We start from the raw sequence: 24823 nt of genomic DNA on the forward strand, positions 1-24823 counted from the left end.
GCACAGTGATGATTTGTCAAGTTGCTCTTTAACTAAAGATGGGAGTCAATGAGGTTAATCATTTCTCCACCGGCTCCTCTGCCCGGCCCATCTTTCTTCGTTAGTACCTCGAGCCATCCGTCACGGGGAGAAAAAGCCTCCAAATTCTCTGAGATCGCCTGACAGTTTTTCAGCCTCTCCCTCTGCTTACACTCAAAACAATCATCAGACAAGATAAATATGCACAGCCAATGCACAGCTATCGTAAAAACTGCCTCTATTCCGGGAACGGCCAGCCTAATCCGTTATGCTCCATCATCCGTCCAATTGACAGGGTGGAGGCTCGGTCCAACCGCGGGCCGGGAGCCTCGCCATGGCCCCGGCTTCTTGTCCTCAATGTCTTCCTGGACGCTTGGGGGCCGCAGCTGCTCGTCAGGGCTCCCCGTGCTTCTATTCTGTCAGTATCGGCAGCCGAAACTAAATAAAGATGTTTACTGACAGCCTAATGAACGGATGGGCCCTGGTGATTTAACCTTGATGAATGGTCCGCCCAGGTGTTTTCAATAACGACAATAAGCACTGCAAGCCGCAGGCCCACTGATACTGGTATAATGCATTATTAGGCCATTAGAGGCAGGCCAAGAGAGACCACTTATGCACTGGCCTATCAATAATGCGGTGTCCCAGTCCACATTTGGGCCAGGGGAATTAGTCATACTGATATTCTATTTAATAAAAAAATCACAGGACGACGCATAAAGAATCTCATTACATTTTAACAGGGTTACAGTAACCCGGGAGGACTGCGAGTTTAATTTTCATAAGAGCATCCATTCCTCAATTATGTCAAGCAGAGAAAATGTAAATGGCAAATGGAATCCTAACAATATCTAACCAGCAGCATTGGCAGGAGAGAGAGAGAGCGAGGGGGCTGCAGCGCTGTGTGTGTGTTTGTGTGTGTGTGTGTGTGTGTGTGTGTGTGTGTGTGTGTGTGTGTGTGTGTGTGTGTGCGTAGTTCTTGATCATGCAAAAAAACAAGAGAGAGAAGCCCACAATTTGTCAGTCTTGTGTGTTAACCCACTCCCACCCAGTGAAATGCACACAAAGCAGCACCAAGGTGTGAGACCAAACTAGTTTTAACGTTATTAACCCTTTGAAATGTGAACAAATTGGTTTGATTTTTTAAAAAAATACCAGAAAAATATACATTTATAAGATGCAAACAAACAAGCAAATGACCTGAAAAAGTGCTTAAAACATAATGATCATAAATTGTTATAATAAATCTTATTATTTAAATGTACTATTTTTTTTGCAGTTTGCAGACATTTCTTGGCAAGTTGCTCATTGCCTTTTTCCACATGTTTTTGAAAGAAATCAAATAAATTTACCCTGGGTTTAAAGGAAACTTCTGCAGCACAAGAAAAGTGACATCAGTCCAGGTTTCAAAGGGTTAAAAAACCAAACTTCAAACCCAGTGGTATTCCAACAGTGCTTTTCGTGAACAGCCCAGCACCAAAACTACATTTTGATTCTCATTTCTTTCTTGAAATCACTTAAAACTTGAAAATATGTTAAATTAATGTTTTTTTTCCCAAATGTTATAATGTTCTTTTAACTTTATTAATACCCAGATGTTTTGGTTTTTTTTACATGTGTGAGATCATCTCAGGTAAAACAGTTCAAGCCTACAAGAAAAACACGAATGTGCACCAATGTGACACAACAACCATAAAGAGTCAAACACCAGTCTAAGTTTAAATAACTGGGTGCTGATTTTGCCATGCAGAGTTCTCTACAACACATCCATGCTCTTACAAACAGGACACATGTTTCACTGACGAGGCATGAACACCAACACAGACTCACACACACACACACACACACACACACACACACAAGTGGATCTGTATATTCTGCCGGACTCAAACACACATACATGAAATCAGCTCGTCTCATCAAAACCCCCAGAAAGGCTGCTGCTGAAAGGTGTCACTCTGCACTCCGGCACCCCATCTCTCTCAAACACACAAGCTCACACACTGTCGGTAGCAGCACTGGCGTGTAGCTATGAGCGCCCCGGGGTCCGAAGCTGAGGGCCACTGCAATAATAAACTGCTAATTGAAGGACTGCAGTGAGCAGAGAGGTGTTAGCGGGGCGCCCAGCCGCTGAAAGATCACTGCAGCACGCCAGCCAGCCGAGGCGCTGAAAGAGCCTATTACACCTCGCCTCAGTACCTGGACCCTGTGGTAATGAACGCACAGTCACACACACCCTGCCTGAAAGAAATATATACTCTTTACATCTGACTTGGCTTGTTGGATGAGCACACAGATGGACAGAGTGGCAAAGAGGCACTGTGGGAGTTTTTCTTCATTAAACACAGGAAAAATCTTTTTCATATTTATATGCTGCAGATCTCACATCAAATAATCCCAGACTTGCACCAATCATCTTCACAGGGAGCAGGTCCTCATCTATGAAGATATTTCTGTGGTAGCTCAGCATGGACAAACCAAACACTAAGTGGGTTTCCATTTAAGATTTTCACAAAACTTAAGCAATATTTTTGAAATGTTGATAAGCGATGTTATGTGACTTCTCCTGAGGTGGTAACATTATAATAATGATAATGTGATAATAATAATAGTGATAATGAAAAGGCAAGCCCCTTATACATGGGAGTGGCCATATATGAGGGATTTTAGGGAGCTGATAGTCCACAATTTCACAGAAGAATTGTTGATTCAAAACTTCTGGATGATCTGCTCAACTTTTGAAGTTAAACAATGCAATAACAGCTCATGTAGCTCCTGCTGCATCATGAAAATTATAATCAAAAATATGAGTAGTGCAGGAATGGAAAGGTTGATAGACATTGCACAGAGCTAAGGATAGAAGTGGTGAGTGACTCACACTTGGTGAGGACAATCCGCTGCTTATTTTCAGCTCAGAAAGTGGAATTTCCAACATTCAGCCTTGAATTGAATGTGTCATTAAAACCATCTCAGTGGCACATTTGAAAATCGCTGCTAACAAGCAAAAAACACTCAGCATGGTCAAAAAAAGAAAACTACTCTTTCAGTGTCCTTCTGGAATTAACAACTGTAGGAAAAAAAAGCCCCCAGACACCTCCACCTCCTCCACTGCCTCTCTCCCCGGGTCGGCCTCCGTCTCGCCCCTCTCAGAATGAAGTGAGGGGCCTCAGGAGAAACAGCCCCTTATGCGGCAGGCATGAAGCCATGCAGAACGCTTATAATCTTTTAATACTTGCACAGGCAGGAAAGATTAAACCGTCAGGGTGTTGACAAATGACAGAAGCACCTCGTCGAGTGTGTAAGTTACACACACGTACACGCACACACACACACTGTGTTCATGGTGGTGTACGTCTGACCAAGTGGTCAGGGACTCTTCACCTTAATTAAAGCAATTGGCTTTCCAGATTGCTTCCCCAATACATGATCAGGTACGTCTGCAGCAGTAAGAGGATTAGTCAAAAATGGCTGTGGTAATGAGGGAGAGAGAGAGAGAGAGGGCACATACGAAGAGACAAGAGAGGGCAGCAGGAAGAGAGAGAGATGAAGAAGAAATCTGTGAATGAACAGGAGATTCATTAACAGCAAATCACCTTAAACAAACATTAAAAAAATAGTCCGTGAGTAGGCGGGTTTCCATTAAATATTGGTGCAAAACTTAAGCAAATGTTTTCGAAAACACTCTAAAAAACACTAAAAAATATAACTGCTTTAGCTGGTTGTTGGTCAGTGATCTCCAGGTGTTGCACCCTGCTGAGTTTCTGTCAGGTTTCAGCTTCGATGCTTGCCTGAACTTGACTCTGCATAGATAATCACAGAGGATGCGGGAAAACTCAGCTCATTTCAGCTCAATTTATTGAAATGATGATCGCTGGAAGTATGATTGTTAGGTTGAAAACCTCAAAGAAAAAGAAAAAGAAATAATGTCAGTTAATTCAGCCAATAAAATCATTTCTTGAATGACACAAACCCGAGTCGGGTACGTCAACCAATATTTGTCTGAAATAAAATTATCTCAAAAATATATTGCATAAAAGAGAAAATAAACCTGAAAAAGTTTGTTTGTGTCTCACACCATCCATATCCCTCCCGATGACAAAGTCAGCACATACATTTAATTAGAATTACCTCACTTACCTCAAGAAACATACAAATCCAATGTAGCTGCAGTTTGCAGAAACATACAATGCCAAAATTTATTCTGGCTGTTGAGTTGTTTGGAAGACAGCAGATTGCTAACAAGTCTCCATTAGACAGAAGGTCCCAGCTGGGTGACTCTGAAGGTTAGTGGTGGTGGTGGTGTGTGTGTGTGTGTGTGTGTGTGTGTGTGTGTGTTGTGTGTGTGTGTGTGTGTGTGTGTGTGTGTGTGTTAGGAGGTTGCTGAGGGAGAGCAGGGCCCCTCTGGTATTGTGTAGGGTCTGAAAAGGAGGTCACTGATTTGGGCTAATTATATTACATAGACTCAACTCAGGGCTGGTTAGGTCTACATTTATGTGTGTGTGTGGGTGAGAGTGCATATATGTGTGTGTGTGTGAGAGAGAGAGAGAGAGAGAGAGAGAGAGAGAACGAGAGAGAGAGAGAGCTCCTGTCTTGCACATCTATCTTTGTGAGGACCAGTTTTTGGAAAGATTGCACATTTTCTTCTTCATCAGATTTGATTTTAGAGTTGTGATTAAAATTCAGTGAAGGTTTAAAGTTGATGCTGAGCATGAACTTGTGATAGTTAAAGGTTAGAGGCTAGAGACGACTTTATGTCAATGACGATGTGTGTTTGCAAGTGGATGAGGAGAATGTAACACTCATAAACAAAGTAACAGCCCACAAACATAATAAACCACAAACATAATACGAATCTGCAGCTCTTAATGTAATAATCCCACAAAGGCTGAACATTTCCTGCAAATGTAAGAACTATTACATTTGAAGGGATTTGTTATGATTGTGAGAAGGTAAAAATCTTAAGCTTAGTAATATGAAAATGAAAAATGATCTCTGTGGTTAATGTTGTTGGCTTATTTACTCTGCCGATGGTTTCGAGTCAGCTCGTCAGAAAATATCACAGGTTTGGGCAGAGTGGGTTAAGACATGTCAAAGCAGCGCTCCAAGTTATGAATAACTTACTGAAACAATATGAGCAATATAGGCTGTGCATTAACAAATCTACCGTCTACCTTCTCTTGGTGCAACAGTCATTACATTAACAGTCATTACGTGTTATGTTTGTAGAGGACAACTGTGATGATGTTTGTGGGAAATGTATTACGTTCGTGGGATTATTACATCAAAAGCTGCAGAATTGTTTTACGTTTGCGGTTTATTGCATTTGCGGGTGTTACAGAGCACAATTGTGTATGAGGAGGTAAAGGAGTCAAAAGGGGAAAGAGGGGGAAGACCGTAGAGAGAGTGTTGCATAGACCCTCCCTCACCATCTCTCAGCAGTGCTAACATGCAGCTAGCCTCTGAAGCTAACCCACGTCACCTGAGTGTCCTCCTCTCTGCTGCAGCTAATCCTCCATGTGCTCACCTGCTGACTCTGCTGCCGCTCTGCTTCATTTGTCTGCACAGCCAGCGTGGAGCAAAGCCCGTCATATGACTGCATGCTCTGCACATCGGCCTAATCATATGGAAGAAATGATCACAGGGCAGGAAATCGCAGCACAGGGCCAAAGGAAACAATCTTTCTGCACTGACTTAAGCCAATCATGTCCTCTCTCTCAACTCGCCGCTTGGCCTCTCGCTTGCCCTCCATCTCCTCTCTTTTTTTTTTTAAACTGGTGTGCCTACAGTGCTCATATGTGACTACCTTAAATTATGAACTCAAAACTTAAAACATCATTGGTCCTGAAATCATTTTTTCCCCCTGAAAACAAATTATTTTTGTTTATTTAAATATGTTAAAACTAGTGGATGCCAGTAAAAAAAGAACTTCTGCAAATGTGAATTTATTTGTTTGTGGACATTGAATATTCAAATTAGGCTTTTTTTTTAAGCACATAGGACCAAAATGCATTGCCAATTTTGATGTGACAGTTCACTATTTCATGTCATGATGCAAGATGAATCGGAAAATAAGACTCATTTTTAAAAACATTGGAATTACCCTTTAATAATATTGGTGTACTTGGATTTTCAATGGTGCAATGAGATGAGGAAATTCAGGCCTGAATTTAATTACTTATTTGCAAAATGTTTTCTGACAATCTTTAAAATGAGAACAGTTGCAGCAATTACAATGTTGCAATTGCTAAGAAATCTTCACTAAAATCCTTTTCTTGGTCACTGAAATAATGGGCTATGATTGAAATATGGGTATCTCTGCAGCAATACCACCAGTTTAACAACTATATCAAACATCTTCATAAGATGAATAGTACTTAATTGCCTATATGAGATTTTTAAAAAAGTCACTTGTGATGTGCACAGTGTTCTGCAGCAGCTTTGGTTTCATGACGTGAAGCTGTGATGTGTATCAGACTCTCCTCCGTCTCCTCCTCACTTTATCTCTCCATCAGCTGAGCGGCAGGTGAACCGGTCGGCAGCTTTGTCCCGGGAAGCAAAGGATTCAAACGCCCGAGGTCACGGTGCACCGGTAATCCGGGCAGCTGTGTTACCAGGATTAAGATGAGACCAAGGCCGTCGTTCTGTCCATCTAAAGCAGGTGTTACCATGGCAATGACCTGTTGGGGAAAAAAAGTACAACAGCTGCAGCACCTGCAGACAGTGCAGGAAAAAACATCTGAGTGTGAGAGTAAAATTCAGGCAAAAAAATACACACTTAAATACCCACATGGCAGCAAACACACACACACACAATCAGACTTTATTTCTCCTTCACTTTACACTCAGAAGGACTTCACCTGTTTATTTGTACAGAAGCCTAAAATGGACATAAAGGAAAACTCCATCCAGTCTGTCCACATACATTCCATGCATTTAAATTACTGTTTGATAGTGGAAAAATATTAATTAAATATTAAAGCGAACATTAAGATTTAGTATCTGACAGTGAACATTAAAGTGAGACAGACTGATATCTACATATACAGTTGAAGAAAAAAAATGCATTACACCTTGAATCTAAACATGAAAAAAATGTTAAAGATATATATTTTATGTATAAAAAGCAAAACCATAATGTAACTTTTAATCTGCTGCATAAAGAAATCGGCACAGGCAAAATATTCTTCCTCTGAACCACAACACTCTTAACTCACATGCATGCTCTGGTTTGTGACAGCCGTCTCTCCTGACTGATGTGGTGTTGTGGCCCCGGGGCCCCTGGAGAGCGCTAATTGAATTGACTTCCAGAGAATACTAATGGGCCGTAATGTTGAGATAACGGATACTCAAACAACGAGTGATCATTGACAGCATGTGTTTCTGCTCCGTGACAAACATGTCACAGCAACATGGGGAGCCAGGCGGCCTACCCCCCCCCCCAATCACACACACACACACACACACACACGCCATCCTGTCCCTCACAGACACATACACGAACCATGTGACGAGTTGGGATGAGACATGTTTTCTCACTACACCTATAAATGGAGTCCATACACAATTCCAATGAAGGACATCAAAACCATAGACTGTAAAAAAAAAAATAATAATAATAAAAAATAAAAATTACATCTGTGACGTCGCCATAGATTTTTGGACACATTTCAGCTGTTGACATTTTGGGTTGTTTTGGAGCCAAAAGTGCCCAAATTTGGACTTGGAGGAGGCAATTCGGCCCTAAATATGCGCAACTTTAAGCCTAAATAAAATGTAAACATCTTTATTTCTGCTGTAAAGTTGGGCATTTTAATGTGAGAGTCTATGGACATTTACTCTTCTTGGAGCCATTCTCAAGTGGCCGTTAAAGGAACTGCATTTTTTGGCACTTTTCAGCCCCAGAGGTTGCAACATGATCCAGCCCCAGACTGTGCCATAATCTTAAACTGAACCTAACCCAAGTTTAACCCTACAAACAACTTTGAAGAGGTCAGCCTTGAGGTCTAAAACTCAACATGGTCCTCACAAAGATAGCAAGGCAAGAACACACATTAGAGCGGGGCATTTAAACACGTGCGTGTTGGTGTGTAAAAACACAAAGAAAGCACAAGAAAACAAATCTGAATCTTGATAAAGTACTAGTGGTATTTTACTGAAAAGACACAATGCCCACATGTACATGTACACACACTTACACACACACACACACACACACAGACACACACACACACACACACACACACACACAGGCATGTGTTTTAAAGATAGATACATTATAATAGACTACTGCATGTAAAGGAACAGAGTTACTTCTTCACATGTATATTTTTTTCACCTGAAAGTTTAGATTCCCAAAAATAATAAATGTAATAATGAGATGTTGTGACAAAGCTTAGACACACTACACAACTTAAAGGCCATTTATACTGTAATATGACAGGAAACTGCAGATCTGAACACAAACTTGTATTTGAGCAGGTTGAAGAAAGAAATCTCAAGATAGGTGACTGTGTTCTGTAAAATTCAGTCCTTAAATGTCTTTTTTTTCGAGTGGACATGTTTAATTCAGACACGCAGCTGTCTTTAATTAGCAGAGAGTCCCTTCAACATGAAACGTTTTGGATAGAGGGTGTCGTCAACCCCCAGCCACAATGACTTGGCCAAAAACCCAGAGCTTACCCACCCACACCCTGACCCGGCCGGTGCCTCTGCCACGCTGTGTTTGGTGTAAAAACAAATTCCCTCAGTGTAATCTCAAGCTGAGCTAACAGTTTTCAATAGCTCGTCCTTCAGCAGCGTCCCGTCCAGCGACACCTCTGCGTTTCTGACAGCCCTGACGACAACTCAGCCTCAGTTATTGTATTTCGTCCGAGCCCGCCAGCCCTGGATCAGCTGGGAGTTTGCGAAAATACCACCGTGAGAGCAAGCAGAAGGACCGGGGTGGGGGGCTTTTTAGTGGAAACTGGGGGTGATGATGAGAGATGTGGCACGCTGGAAAAAGGTTTGATCCCATGCAACGTCCACATGTGCTGGTGGTTTTCAGGCGGTTTTCAGGCGTGGCTTTGGACAAGCAAAATGGGGAAGGCACAAACGCATGGCGCTCCAACAACAACTGCTGAAGGGAGGAACAACAATAAGCATCATGTCAAATGAGCCTGTTTGAGGCAGTCACACTTTTAAATGTGATTATGAGAGAAAATGAGGCAACTGAGACAATCTGACCTCAATTTAGGAGTTTTATTAAAAGGCCAGTCTGTGAGATTTAGGGGGATATATTGGGAGAAATAGTGTATAATCACCTGAAAATAAGAATCATTGTGTTTTTGTGACCTTATAATGAGCATCTAATGTCTTCACAGGGAGCAGGCCCTCATCTGTGGAGAACGCAATGTTTCACCACCATGTTTCTTAACGGCTTTCCATTTAACATTTTCACCTGAAATACCACCTGAGAGGGTAAAAGCTCTTTTTGCGATAAATGGGAGGATTTTTTCTTTTTTCAAAGTTGACTGGTTACCAATTAGGTATATTTCATATTCCCAATTTCAGTCTGCGCAACTTGAGGGTCAGTGGACACCCACCTATATTTGAGGTTTGCAGAAACGTGCAATGCCAACATTCTTTTTTCCACAAAACTTCTCAAATAAATTTCTTACAACGGGGCAGTTCAAAGTACTTTAATGCAAAGTACTTAACAATTTTAAAAAGTAAAGAGATAAGATATACAAGGTAAAATAAATTACTAAATGCAGTGTAATGCATTTTTATTTAGACAGGGACAGTGCACAATAAAACATCAACCTTATATAAAACAAGGAGAGACACATTGTACCAGGTTGTATAAAATACATAAATACATAAATAACAGAATTTGATTAAATAAAATACAAAACATCAGTTCATCAGTACATGACTTATTAGTGTAACATTGCATGAACTCTTTGACTATATGAAGGTCAAAGGTCAAAGACACTAAAAAATGTTCCTTATATGACTTGCTGAGACTCCTGATCTCAGTGAAGTCTCTGCTCTGACTCACAGCTTTGACTCCGTCTTCATCTCACTTTCTTTTTTTCTGTAGAGATTCCCACAGATTCTCACATGCAGCTTTTGGCTTCAGTACTGCGCCAGGCGGAGAAAACAAACACACTGTCTCCCAAAAACTTCTCATCCCTCCCTGGATTTCCCACATACACCTCCAAGTCCCACCACCGCATCACCCTGAGCGGGAATCGGCGTGCAGATTCTGGCTGGTGTTTGTTTGTGGAGTTTGAGGGAAACTGTCGTGATGTTACCACCAGAAGGCGGATACTTTTTTTTTCCCTTCTTGCTTTCTTCCTGTCTTTATCCAAGCTAAATAGATGAGATCAACTCATCTTTCCTGATGTCGCCAGACAGAAACTGCAGCTCTCAAGTCTCAGCTTACAGGAGGAGCACCACAGAATCGGCAGTCCACTCAAAGGCAGCAATCATCAGCTCATATCGTTATAAAAATACAGGTGTCCCTTTAATCAGCCTGTGGATCTACAAACATCTCAGAATATAAAGTGCTGCTGATAAAATATGAATTTGAAGTTATATGAAGTCAAAAAGTAACAATCTTAAATTAAAAAAAAAATAAAATGAAGAAAACATGAAAGTTTGGGTGAACAAAGCTCATGTGACTCCTTTAAATAATATTACAAACTACATCAGCAACAAAACCAGAGTTACTTTTTTGACTTGGGATTTAGAGTGTAGATGTAGTGCTGTCCTTTAGTGACATCTGCTGGTTTTTACATGCTGGTGGAACTGGTGTGACACCAACAGGAATGATCAGGACAAAGCCTACCTCATAAAATTACATACTTATGGTCAAAGTTTATACAAGTATTTTATGTATATATTGTATTGCATTGTATTATTTCTGGGTGTCATTCTGGGCTTTTGACTTGAAATTTGTCATTTTGACTATTTTTATGTCATTTTGACCATATTTGGCATATGGAGAAAATACAGACTGTCAGCGGCAAAATAATAATATACTTAGCAAGTAGTATACTGAAAATAATTATTAAGTGTTTTTTTTTATCTATAAACATAGTGGCATCATGACAGAAACCTGGCTTTTAAATGGTTAAAATTCGGAAAATTAATGAATATTTGATATTTTTTATTATGACTGATATTGGTTAAAAAATAAACTCAATGAAAGTGGAGAATCATAATAATGTATAATATTTTTTATAGCCTCATTCTGAAAAGCACATTTTGTTTGCAGAGCAGTATGAGTGTGTGTATTTAAAACTGCACCAAAAAAATACACAAAAATCAGCATTGCTGCTAATCATTGACATATCCCAGGCTGTCAGTGGCAAAAAACAATTTACTTAGCATGAAGCTTATTAAATATATTCATCTAAAAACATAGTGGTGTCATGACAAAAACCTGGTGTTTAAATGGTTAAAATTCTGAAAATTAACAAATATTTGATATTATGATTGGGACTGATGTTGGTTAAAAAATGAATTCAATGAAAGTAGAAAATTATATTAATGTATAATATTTTTAAAGCTTGATTTTGTGTGCAGAGTCAAAGAAGTGTGTAATATCTAAATGGGCCTTTAGGGTTAAAGATTAAAGTTTTTGATGAATTTATTGACAGAAAGATCCATGATTCCACCATGGCAGTGTTTCTGCAGAGATGCTGCTCGTACTTCAATCCAACACTTTCATAAACTGCTGTTTGGTTTGTACTGAATTTCATAAAACATGCAAAAACTTGATCTATGGTTTTCTGAGCCTGCTCCACCGAGTTCGAGTTGACTTGATTCGGCTGGTACTGTTACGTGAAAAAAATAGTTTTCTATGTTAAAATAAAACTAGAATTACAGCGTCATGGATTCATGCCTCCATAAACCAGAAAATCTAAGGGGCTGTACAGCAGGAAGGACATGTCAGAGGACATCCAAAGGCCAGAAAAACAAAAATAAATCCTTAAACGTTCATTATTTAATATCGCTGAAAAGTGTAGGCTAAAATAAAAATAACTTTAACCCTTTGAAATGTGAGCAAATTTGTTTTTATCCCTTCCAAAAACATGTGAAGACAATGAGAAACTTAACAAAAAATGGTCCTAAAAGTTTACAGGAAAATGACCTGAAATTAAGGGGGTAGAAAGAAAACATGAAAAAAAAAAAAACAAGAATAACAAAAAAAAAATCTGGAAAGAATTTTAAATATATATTAAAAACAATTATTACTATAGTTTTCTAGTAAATGTTCCTATTGTTCTTTAAAAGTAATTTTGTCAAAATGTCCCCTCTTTAAACCTAATTTTTCCAGGTCATTTCCTTAGTCACGTTTACTTAAGTCACATTTTACTAATTTCTTGCAGTTTGTGTAACATTTTTTTGTCACATTGCTCATTGCCAATTTTTCCCAAAAAAAAGGTGCAAAAAGAATATCCAACAGAACTGTAAATATATAATGGAAATAATTATAAATATTTTGATAATTTTCTCATAATAAAATAAAATGAAATGAAACTGATACATTTCCTAATTATCTAAAACTAATTTAACATTATTTTTTTGTCACATGTTTACCAATTTCTTGTCAAATTATGCAATGACTTTTTTTCTATGTTTTTGAAAGAAATCAAAGCAATGTGCTCAGGTTTGAAAGGGTTAAATGGCTTGTAAAAGGCGTCTGACGACAGCACATACACTAAAAAAAAACAACTGATACTGATCCAACTTCCAAAGGTTACGACTTGGGATTCGTTGTATTGTGAGAGCATCATGAGTCATATTTTACAGTCAAAAAGTAACTTTTTCCACCAAAGAGTCATTCGTGAGGTTTCTCCTCCTCATCCACGCGGCTTCAGAGCCACCAGCACAAAGTTTCTTGGAGAGAAGTTTGGGTCGAAGAGAGGAACCAGCTGACTGACCAAACCTGCAGAGAGACGAGACTTCAGCAAAATGATTGCAGTTTATTAAACAGAGTCACAGCAGGCAGGTTTCCGTCACAGATCTGCACAAAACGTCTGCGATATTTAGTAAATGTGGATAAAACTCAATGTGGAGCTGACTGTATTTCCACTGAGTGATGTTATGCAACTTCTCCTCTAGTGATAACATCCCAGTAACCATGGCGATGGATGTTCAAAACATCAGCAGCTTTATTTCTATTGCAGCCACCGCATGAGCCGTCATTATTGTGGTAATATTATTTTTTGAAAATTACAATTTTATTCTCCTAATATTTCAACTATATTCTTATATAATCATAAATTTTTCCCGTAATGATATGACTTTTTTTCTCCTAAAATCATAACTTTCTTCTCCTAACATTTCTAATTTATTCTCCTAAAATTTCAACTCTTTTTTTTGAAGTAGACATATTTTATATTCCTAGTAACACTTCGCGCAGTTTGAGGGTTAACGGAAACCTGCCCGGCGTGCAGCGGCTCACCGTTCTCCTGCAGGTAGATCATCCTGTCCAGCAGCACCAGCGTCTCCACCACAGGAGCCAGCAGCAGCGCCAGGCTGAAGTAGACCACCACCCGGCCCTGCTGCTGCAGCATCCGCTCCACCCGCTGCGGGTCCAGAGGCAGGCCGGGCGGCAGGCCGAGCCGAGCCAGACCCAGACGGGCGTACCTGAGAGGAGACACGAGGGCAGACAGAGCAGGAGTTTACCATGACGTAATTTTGTGTAAACATGCTTATTCAGCTGTAAAGTTTTAACGTGACGGTCTGACTCGCTCCGGGAGCCAGCCTCATGTGGACATCAGAGGAACTGCAGCCTTTTATACGTCACTGTTGGCTTCATTGGATGGATGGGTGGATAATGTTATATTTAAAATTATTTTACAGTAAAAAACTATAATAAATAAATAAATAAATCTGCATATTTTAAACATTCAGCAATATTTTAGGTCTTTTAAAAAAATTTACTTTTTTAATTGGTTTGGAATTTTTGTTTTGGAAAATACACATGAATGCTGGTTAGTTTGGAGTAGCATTTTTTGAAAAAGTCTGAGCCTTTCTGGAGTTTCCTCTTGTGTGCAGCATGGTACAAATTAGACTTGCAAATGTTCCCAAAATTGCGAGAAATAAGTAAAAGGTGGTGTAAAAATGATCTAAAAATAATTTTAAAAAGTAGGAGAGGATTATTAGAAAATTATCCCAAAAATTAAGGAAAAAATCTCCAGAAAACTATATTTAAAATTGCGATAATGTAAAAAAAATTAACAATTAAAAAGCATAAAAAATTGAATAAATAAATAAATATTACTTTCTCCAGTATTTTATTTTTTTTGACTTTTCAAGTCATTTTAACTTTTTTATTTACTAGTTTTTGAATTTTGTTTTGGAAAATACGTTTTGAGAATCCTGATCAGTTTGGGTTTGTATTTTTTGGACAGTCTGAGACTGGGCAGCACAGTGTGTTATGCTGTGAATTCATAAAAGGTGTAAACTTTTGTCGGCCTCACTCGGTGAACGGCAGCAGGTGGGCTTTCTTTATGGTCTGGATCCCGGCCCGGCGCAGATCCGGCCTCGTGTCCCTGATGAAGGTCTCCAGCATCGCCCGGTAACAGTGGGTCCTCAGCAGCTCGCTCTCCTCCCGCAGCCTCCGGACGTAGTCCTCCACAGCGTGACACGCCCCCTCCCTCGCCTTGTAGGACAGCTGGTGGCCCGGCAGCTCCCCCACCCAGGAGCTCATCGGGTATCCGAACTCTGCGGGTAGCGGGTCTTGGCCCGGCGTCTGTGGAGCTGCAACCAGCCCGGGAGGCGTCGGGTTTTCTCTGGTGGTGATCTTCATGTAGCAGCACGCCACAGAGGTGATGCCACGGACGTGAGGGCAGTGCACAAAGTGGCGCAGAAGGGTGGCGCTGAGGTCACCGCAGGCGTGCAGACCGGTCAGGACAAAGTCTGGGTGTCGCTGGCCGTGCTCCTGCAGACGTACCGCCTCCTGACACACGGGCCGGACACACGAGCGGCAGCTCTCCGCAGACGACTCATCCTCAGACTCCTTTAACGGGTGTTTTGGCGTCAAGTCCAGGGAGCGGCTGTCAGAGTCTGAGGAACCTGGAGGTGGTGAAGTCTGGACCCCCTGACGCTCAGAGCCCCGCAGTCTCTTTTTGGAGGGTCCTGACGGTGTTGAGGGACCGTCAAAGACACAATCTGCTGCACTCAGCTGCTCGATGAAGGCCTCCCATGATGCTTTGGGGTTCACCCAGCCGGCCACATGGCGGGGAGAGGAGTGTGACGCCAGGACAGCAAAGGAGCAGCTCTGCGAGAAAGAAATATGGCTGTTACATTTGGTTTTGAGCATTGATAGCATCTATAAAGCTTTTATTTGAACAAATGTTTATTAACTAAACAAGACATGGCGCAAAAATTAACAAAAAAAGTAGAAAATGTTACATGAAATTTACTGAAAATAAGCATAATAATGATAATAATCAAAGAAAGAAAAAAATTAAGAAAATAACCTGAAAAAGTCCTAAAAATCATTTGAAATATGTATTTATTTTTTATTATTCTTTCTCTTTTTTCCTGTAACATAATATTAAATATAAAATTAGAGTTTATTATAATTATAAATGTAGTTTCACCATTTAGGGCCCGCTTTAATATCACACCCACTCATATCCCTCTGTACACAAAATACACTTTTCAAGATCAGGCTACCAAAAATATTATACATTAATATTGATTTCTGCTTTCACCAAGTTAATTTTTTTTACCAACATTAGTTCTCATCATAAATATCAAATATTTTATAATTTTAACCATTTAAATTCCAGCTTTTTTTGATGCTACTATGCTTTTAGATTTAAAAAAACACACAAAAAAGAATTATTTTCAATTTACTACATGCTACGTAGATATTTTTTTTGCTGCTGACAGTCTGGGATATATCAATGATCAGCAGAAACATTGATTGTGACAGTGCACCTAGTGGAAATACTGTAGCATGTATTTTCTCCATTTGCCAAATATGGTCAAAATGGACTGATTTTCTGATCATATTGGCTGTGTTCATGCATATAACACAGAGCGAGCCCTAAAGGGTTAATTGTATTTGGAAAACAGCATCAGTCTGGGGGACTGATGGTGTCCGTAAAGCACAAACCTTTTTCTGTTTTTCCTTCTCCAGGGCCCACAGCAACTGTCCGTCAAACTTGGACGCCATAGCAACCAGGTTGTGATCGGCCTCGATGGCGGTCACAGACAGTCCGAGCCCGAAGGACAGGAAGCGAGTCAGGTGACCCTGTTCAGAGCAGAGCGGCGCAGAGCTCTCAGGATTTAATGTGCAGTGATTCTGTTCTTTATGTGATGATCACATGATCAACAACAGTAAATCTGACCACAGGAACAGTGTGTGTGTGTATCTGCAGAGACACACACACACACACACACGCACACACACACACACACACACACACACACACACACACACACACACACACACACACGCACACAAACACACCGTCCTGCTGACACTAACACACGAGAGCCCCAAATGTGGATTTATCCACTGCTACAGTAAAACAAATAAAGATATATATATATATTTACTTTCAGCAATAATTTTCAGATGATTTTCTTGAATTTTGAATTTTGTTTGGGAAAATTCGTATAAAGTGTGAATCCACATAAATCCTGATTAGTTTGGATTAGCATTTTTTGGAAAAGTCTAAGACTTTAGGGAGACAGCACAGTGCACATTAGACTCACAAATGTTCCCCAAATTGAAACAAATATGCAAAAATGACATAAAAATGATCTAAAAATATGTTTTAAAAAGAGGGGAGGATTATTAGAAAATTACCCAAAAAAATCTGGACAAATACTACAGAAAACTATACAGAAAACCATATTTAACACTATAATAAAGTTAAATATATATATATATATGTATATATATATATATATATATATATATATATATATTAAATCTTCTCAGAGTTCAGTCTGGATGAAGCAGCAGAATGTTACCTGTCCGGAGCCCACGTCCACCACACGGCTGCACTCAGCGCGCTCACACAGTGTTTTCACCAGCTGCGCTTTGACAAAAGAAACACAATAAAAACACAGTTCATTAAAAACAATAAATATTCAATCAAAAATCTGGTTCTGATGTAAACGTGATGAACACTCGCCCTCGCACCATGCCCAGCTTGCGGATCTCGTGCTGTTTTTTGGGTTTGACGTGTTTCCTGAAGATGTGTCCCAGCAGCGAACTCTGACTTTGGTTTTCCAGGAACTCCTCTGGCTTCAGCGAGCCGGCCGCCCCGCCTCGCTCACGCTCACGCCGATTCTCTCTGGGAAACGCCAGAGCGTGAGCCGTGGCCCTGAACGCCAAAGGGACAAAGGCCACACCGAGGGGTATCTGCAACCACAAATTATTATTATTCAGACCATCATTTGATTTGATTTATTTGAAAACATTTTAATAAATGGAATTATACAAAAAAACACACTGACAAAGAAAGTAATAATTACAGACAATGAAAAACATAAAGAAAAAAAGAAAACACATGATGACTAGGTTTACATATTAAATCTACTACTGAAATCCTGATTGTCTTCACCCTTTAAAACTTCAGAAAATTGGCTTGATTTCTTTCCAAAACATGGAAAGAAATCAGCAATGAAAAATATGCCAAAATAAGCAAATTAATTTTTTAAAAAGTTACAAGAAAATTACCTTAAATAAAAGGAAAAAAACAATAATGATAAAAATAACATTAATTTTAGTTTTTAAATTTCTCTGTATTTTTCCTTGGTTATTTGATAATTTTGTAATGATTCTCTCTCCATCTCTTTAAATCTAATTTTCAGGTCATATATATATATGAGTATAAATCTGTTCTATCTATTCTTTATGTTTGGCATCAGGGCGACTGTAGAAAGCCACAATCACAAAAATAATGATTATTCATTTCCATTAGATTTTTCTGACAAAGCCACAGGAAGCCGCTTCAGAGGAGCCAAAGAGCTGCAGAGCCACGGTTTGCCCACCACCTGGATCAAACTAAAAAATGTCCCTCATTTGCAGCCAGACTTCAAAACACAAACTTCACTACAGTGAACAAACTACTTCTGTCAAGTTTTAGTATTACTGAGTATTAATACTTGCGCTCTCCATGTGCAGCATCCAGTAACAGGTCTGCGATCTGAGGGTACGTCAGGTCCTGCAGCGCCGGCTGCCAGCTGACGGGCAAAGTCTGCCACAGATCCTCAGTGAAGAACTCCTGCAGGACAAATAACAGGGACTGTTATTTAACCCCTTAGGGACTGTTTGCTGCATTTTAGGTGCTTTTCTTTCTTCATTTTGTTGCTTATTTTTACGTTCAGACTGTTAAGGTCAAAAAATGCTCCACTGAAACTCATTCAAACTGCTGCTGCTAATCTTTGACATATCCCAGACTGTTAGCAGCAAAAATAATCTATTTAGCATGTAGTATATTGAAATTCATTTATTTTTCTGTGTTTCTGTCATCTAAAAACATGGTGACATTACGACAAAAGCCTGGCATTTAAAGTGTTTAAATCCTGGAAATTAACGAATATTTGATATTTATGATTAGGACTGGTGTTTGTTAAAACTATTGACTCAATGAAAGAAGAAAATAAAAAATAAAAAGTATGATTTTTTTCAAAGTTTGATTTTGAAGAGTATATTTTGTGTGTAAAGCGATAGTGTAGTGTGTGTAATCCTAAAGCAGGCAGCAAGGGTTAAACTACATTTACATTAAAAATACATTTACATTTTTATTCTCATAAAATTATGACTTCATTTTCGTAATTTTCTGACAAAGTCATAATGTCATAATATTATTACTTTATTCTTAAAGTCTAAAAAAAAGAAAATCTTCAATGTGGCCCTAAAACTCTGTTGTAGGAAAGTAACTAAAACTAACACACAAAAGTAGTGCAGTGAAAAGTAAAATATTTCCCTCTGAAATGTGGTGGTCCGTTATTAAGTTCCAAAAAAAGGAAAATACTGCAGTAAAGTACAAGTACTCCAGTGCATGCACTTCATTACATTCTACCACTGCACCTCAGACCTCACACATGATTTGGTGCATATGTAGATGTATGTTATATATATATATATATATATATTATTTTCAGCACTTTTCCAGATCAGTTTCTTTAATATTTTGTTTGTCTGTTCTTTGAATGTATTACTATTATTATTAATATTAATATTACTAATTTATAATTATTACTTGTAACTTCACAGACTCTTTTATTCATTTTTGGGCCACGCCTTTTTGCTCTGGGTTGTGATGGAGAAATACAAAGTTGCAAAAAATGGAAATACTACACTGAAGTACTCGAGTACATGCACTGTGTTACATTGTACCACTGCATGCACCTCACAGATGATAGGTGGACACACACACATGTAGACGTCCAGTGTTTCATGACACAGTGTTGTCACGGGAGCTCTGGTTGCCATAGCAGCGAGGTTTTTGTTGGAAGTTTGATTAAAAACACAAAAACTGACTGAAGCTGGAGATTAAATACGCACGATTATAAAGGAGTCAGACAGCCGGCTGTAGACTGACAGGAAGGAGGTGAGTCTCTGCGCCAAATCTCTCTGCTGATCAGCTGTAAACATCCTGCACACCTGGACACGCGCACACCTGTAGACCTGTAGACCTGCTGCAGATGGGACTGATGCACTTCAGGCGAGCTAATGCTAACACAAACCAGCTTTATAACACCGCGTTATTTCCCAGATTGAGTCCAAAACAGTCTAGATATACCAACTATCTCGCGCAGTACTTAAAACCGGTTTTTAGGACGCAGATCTCGCACTTTTTGTGTCACATGTCGCTTGTTGTGGTTAGCCGCTAGCTTAGCTCTCAGCACACATGCACGACGAGTTCAGGTGCTTCATGTAAATTCTGGATTTCAAATCCGCCGCTCGTCAGTTTGCTACAGTGAATGAATGAGAAATAATCACGCTGAAACCGAAAATTAAGAATCTTTTCACCATCTATTTTTTTTTTTACACCATCATTTTGTTACACCATATATTTTGTTTCCCCATACAGTTTTTCACTATTTATTTTTCTCTGCCATTTAATTTTATTTTATCAAGATCTAACTTTTTTCCATCATTTTTACAATTTCTTATTTTTTAGCCATATATTTTTTTCCACACCAACAATTTTTTCCATCATATTTTTTTCACAATCGAATTTTTTTTCCAGCATCTATTTTATTCCCCATCATCCCTTTTTATTATAATTTTTCTGACATCTCTTTTTCCACCATCATTTTTCCCCGGTATTATTTTTTTCTCCATAGTTTTTTTTTACACCACCTTTTTTTTCTCCCCAATCTACATGTTCGAAATCGTGTTGTTTTGTTTTTTGTAAGACAGTGAATGCGTCAAATATTAGTTTTCGTCTCATTTTTCATTTTTCCCAGTTTGTATGTGCACCCGAAGGCAGCGTGACCCGGATGTTGATAGTTCGTTGTGATTCAGTTTCCGCTGTTTGAGCAGGAAGAAGATCCGTGAGCGGTGAGGGAGAGCCACAGCAGGTCTGGTTTCATTTTTCATAAAGTTATTTTTAAAACATTTCCATAACGGGGGGATTTTATTTCGGTGTCAGACCGTAAACGGACAGCGGACACGGTTAGCTCGCGGTAGCCGTTAGCGTTCGCGAGCTAACGGTCGTTAACGGTCATCGCCGGCGTCCGTTAAAGAGAAACTCAGATTCATGAACGTGTTTGACATTTTAGAGCGTATTTATGTATGATTCAGTCACATGTAATGATTCATGATAACCAAAATTTAAACAGAAAAGTAAGCAAAATTAAGAATGGTGTGCACATATTTCTAATTTAGATTAATTGGCCGTTGCCTTAAAGCATGTAATGTGGTGCGACAACAGACATGCATATAAATATAAAGTACATTGTATGTAATGTAAGATATAGTACAAAGTGTTTTAGTTTGTATATTAGGGTTTTTTTCTTTATTTTTTTGTGTTTTTCTTTCTCGTTAAAATTTTAGGTAATTTTTGAAAACGTTTTGATTTTTTTTTTTCTTTAAAGGATATTAGTGATTTTGTTTCCTTTACAATTTTAGGCAATTTTTTTTGTAAAATATTTTTGGTCAATTTGTTTCTTAAAAACATTTGATTTTTTGTGTGTGGTGATTTTCTTTTCCTTAAATGCTTGCTGTTTTTTTGGTAATTTTTAAAACTTTTGGCATTTTTTTTCTTTTAAAAATTGGTGATTTCTCTGTGTGTGTGTGTGTGTGTGTGTGTGTGTGTGTGTGTGTGTTGGGTGGGGGTTGGGAATTTTTGAAGGAGCCACGCCTTTCAAACTTGCAGGCCAGCCAAAATACAAATGAGGCATTTTTCACAGCCAGAAACTAGAAAAGAAGCTATAAAACCAAAAAAGAGTCACTCAGGGAGCGTAATAGAAAAAGTGCTTATCGTTGCTTATTTATTGGGCCACATGAAACCAAGAAAAAAAAATATTGTTCTCACTCCACAGCAGGAAACTGCACTTCAAAATAAAAAAACTGTGCTGGAAATTCACTGTGCCTCAAAATAAAGTGTGTTTTTCACAAACTTGACAAGGTCATGAGTCAGAATGGACCTGTGACCCACTTTTTGGGACCCACTGATGAAGAGGTGCTGAATTTACGCTCAGACTGGGTCTCATGACTTTCTGTTGTTTTGTTTCGTGTATTTCTGTTTCAGAATGGTTCGTTTAAACTGGCGTCAGCTGACAGAAACGGGATCAAACATCGTGAGGACGCATTGAGACGGCTATCAGAAACACATCTGCGCAATTGCTTTCAGAAACATTTCTTTTGACCTCTGCTGGACTCCAAACATGTCGGACATCACGATAAACCTTTGCTTTTCTGATGACGCTGCTCAGAGGAGAACGGTGACCAAAAACAAGAAGAACAGAAACAAACGCATCCGGAAGAAGATGCGGCTTTTAAAGCAGAAGGGCCTCCTGGAAGGTGGACACGGCGGCGACCATCAGACGGGACAGTCTAGACACAACCCACCTCCCCGCCTAAATGGAGCGCCGGCAGGTCAGCCGTCACATCACACCTCCTCACACGACAGAAGTTTACCTCGTCCAAGCAGCTCCGGCGGCGCTGCACACTGTAGCTCTGAGACGCCGTCATCGACTGTGAACACCTCAGGCCGCCACGAAAAGCCAAAGGACACCGTGAAGTCAAACGCAACAACCAGCACCCACCTGCCTTCAGCGTCCAGCAGCAACAAATCTGCTGCCACGCCAACAGGAATCCCCACCAAATTCCTCGCCATCGACTGCGAGATGGTGGGCACGGGACCCAAAGGGAGCATCAGCCAACTGGCCCGCTGCAGTCTGGTGAACTACGACGGAGACGTGGTCTACGACAAATTCATCAACCCCTCCGTGCCTGTCACCGACTACCGCACGCGGTGGAGCGGCATCCGGCGCAGTGACCTCGTCAATGCCACGCAGTACTCTGAGGCCAGGAGGGAGGTGAGCAAATCAGCAACAGCTCACATACACGAGTGTTTTCTCTGCTGCAGTCGACAGCTTATTTTATTTTATTTCACTTTGTTTGTTTTGTTTAGCTTTTTTATAATCTGTTATTAATGTTTATTTTTTCTTATATAATATCTATAATTTCTTACCTTCTGAACACTACTCCACGGCCGACACATATTGAAATGTAAATACCACAATGCCACGCCAACTTTTGTTTCTGCTGTTCTCCGGATCTCCGGATTAGATGGGTCAACATGTATCAGCAGAGTGATTTATGTGAAACAGAATTAAAATTGCAGCTCCAGAATCAGATTTCAGAAGCACATTTACACATACAGGGAATGTGACTCTGTGTTTTGCCCAGTCAACCAAACTCTTCTTCAAACTGTCCTTGAAATGAATCGGTGAGTGTTTTTCTCTGCGGGCAGATCCTGAGGCTGCTCATGGGGAAGGTGGTGGTCGGCCACGCCATCCACAACGACTTCAAGGTCCTGGGTTACGCTCACCCCGCCGCCCTGACCAGAGACACGTCGCGAATCCCTCTGCTCAACCTGAAGGCCGGCTTCGCTGAACACGAGTGCGCCTCGCTGAAGAGACTCACCAAGGCCATCTTCAACCGAGACATCCAGGTACAGACCAGGATCTCACCTGTCACACCTGCACCTGAGCAGCTGGACTCAGCGGTTTCCTGCTGGGTCCAGATTTCTTCTCAGTCATCAGTTCAAGGTTCACACATACGAAAAATGACCACATAGTCAATTTTAATTGACACAGTGTAAATAACAGTTTAAACAGAATGAAATAAAACAAATTGCAAAAATAAAGTGTGGTCAGTTAAAGCCAGGTTTCTCGGATTTCTTGGACATGCAGGGTTAGACCAAACCTTTGTAGGAAAAACACTGCCAACATTTTTTTAAAACACGGCACCCAAAGCCGCATTTTTTTCTGCTTGTCTTCTGAAATTTATGATCTTTTTTTTTTTTTTTTTAAAGAAAAAGAAAATATATAATATTTTTCACTATACTTTTTTTGGTATTTATTTTCACTCTAAAATTTGGGGTAATTTTTCAAAACGTTTGGGAATTTTTTTTTCTTTAAAATTTTTGGGAGGGTTTTGAAAAGAAATTGGAATTTTTTCTTTTTTTCTTTGTAAAAATACCTCCTCATGCTTGAGCTAATAAAATTGACCAAACTGACAAAGACAAAGACATTTCCTGTTTCTATTTTTTCAAACATGATATTGTTTCAGTTAGTTTTCTTTTTTAGATTCTAGTTTTTACTTTTATTCAGTAAACTACATTTTTTATCCTAGTGTTAGTTAGCTGTAATAACCTCGACGTAAACTGCAGTTCAAAGGAAACCTGTGACTTAATGTGAATGTTGTTTTTTTTTTTGTTGCAGTGTTTTAAAATGTAAAGTTGTCGTCTTTTGTGTCCTCAGACCGGGAAGAGGGGACACTCTTCGGTAGAGGACGCCCGAGCGACCATGGAGCTCTACAGAGTGGTGGAGGAGGAGTGGGAGAGGACGCTGGCCTCCAGGTCTCAGGCTGCGTCTCGAGAGACGACACACAAATAAACAGAGTTTAAAGAGACGTTTGGTGTAGCAGGTATGTGGCTGCTCGCCGACAGGACGCACTCCTCCTGCCGTCCTGTCGACACGTGACGGAGCTGATGGATTTTTATCAGCTCCGTTTAAAAAAACTGAGACGTCATGATGGCAGGAGGCCGAAATGACTGTTGGGTTTGCTGCTGCCGGCGGCCTCAGCTGATCTCTCTCAGGGTTTGTGTTTAAAGGTGCTGCTGCCAGCAGGGGGCGGCCATGTTGTCATTCTGCAGCTCAATGACATCATTCAAACTGTGTCCATGACCCCAAACACCAAAATAAATGCTTTCAGGTTTCTAACAGGTAAGTGTTGATCACATGTGCAGTCCAGCAGATGAAATTAAGTCAAAATTAAAGCTTTAAGAGACGTCATTCATCTTAAAATAAGGGCTTAATTGGTGTTTTAATGAGTTAAATTAATCTTTCAGGGGTTTTAAAATTAATCAGACATGGGAGGTAGGATTTTATGAATCATTTTTTCTGATGTTGTGTTGTAAAATCTCAAAAATAATTGGAAAAATCGGGTTTTTTAAATAATTGTATAAATTTCTTTTCATAAACTTGTCATGACGATGATTTTATTTGTATTTTAAAATTGTGGGCTTTTTATTCCTTTTAAAATTTTTGGTTATTTTTAAAAAGTTTGTTTTTGTGTTTTTTTTAGCTTTTTGGCAGT

The 24823-nt window shown here is 39.6% G+C and overlaps 2 protein-coding genes across 2 annotated transcripts; one reads left to right on the forward strand and one right to left on the reverse strand.

Moving 5' to 3' along the window:
* Positions 1-6515: 6515 nt before the first annotated feature.
* mettl25b (methyltransferase like 25B) lies at positions 6516-19680 on the reverse strand. The gene is given in 10 exon segments (XM_042489980.1): positions 6516-6729; positions 12841-12955; positions 13475-13659; positions 14496-15295; positions 16142-16279; positions 17008-17070; positions 17180-17376; positions 17379-17401; positions 18148-18266; positions 19553-19680. Coding segments are annotated over 10 exon segments (1944 nt in total). The 5' UTR covers positions 19643-19680.
* An 846-nt stretch (positions 19681-20526) lies between these two features.
* isg20l2 (interferon stimulated exonuclease gene 20-like 2) lies at positions 20527-24694 on the forward strand. Its single transcript, XM_042489815.1, has 4 exons — positions 20527-20574; positions 21747-22536; positions 22974-23174; positions 23986-24694. Exons 2-4 carry the CDS (start codon positions 21883-21885, stop codon positions 24118-24120), a joined length of 990 nt encoding a protein of 329 aa, XP_042345749.1. The 5' UTR covers positions 20527-20574; positions 21747-21882; the 3' UTR covers positions 24121-24694.
* Positions 24695-24823: the final 129 nt, after the last annotated feature.

This window comes from Plectropomus leopardus, chromosome 7 (assembly GCF_008729295.1).
Source record: "Plectropomus leopardus isolate mb chromosome 7, YSFRI_Pleo_2.0, whole genome shotgun sequence".
Classification (NCBI taxonomy): Eukaryota; Metazoa; Chordata; class Actinopteri; order Perciformes; family Serranidae; genus Plectropomus; species Plectropomus leopardus.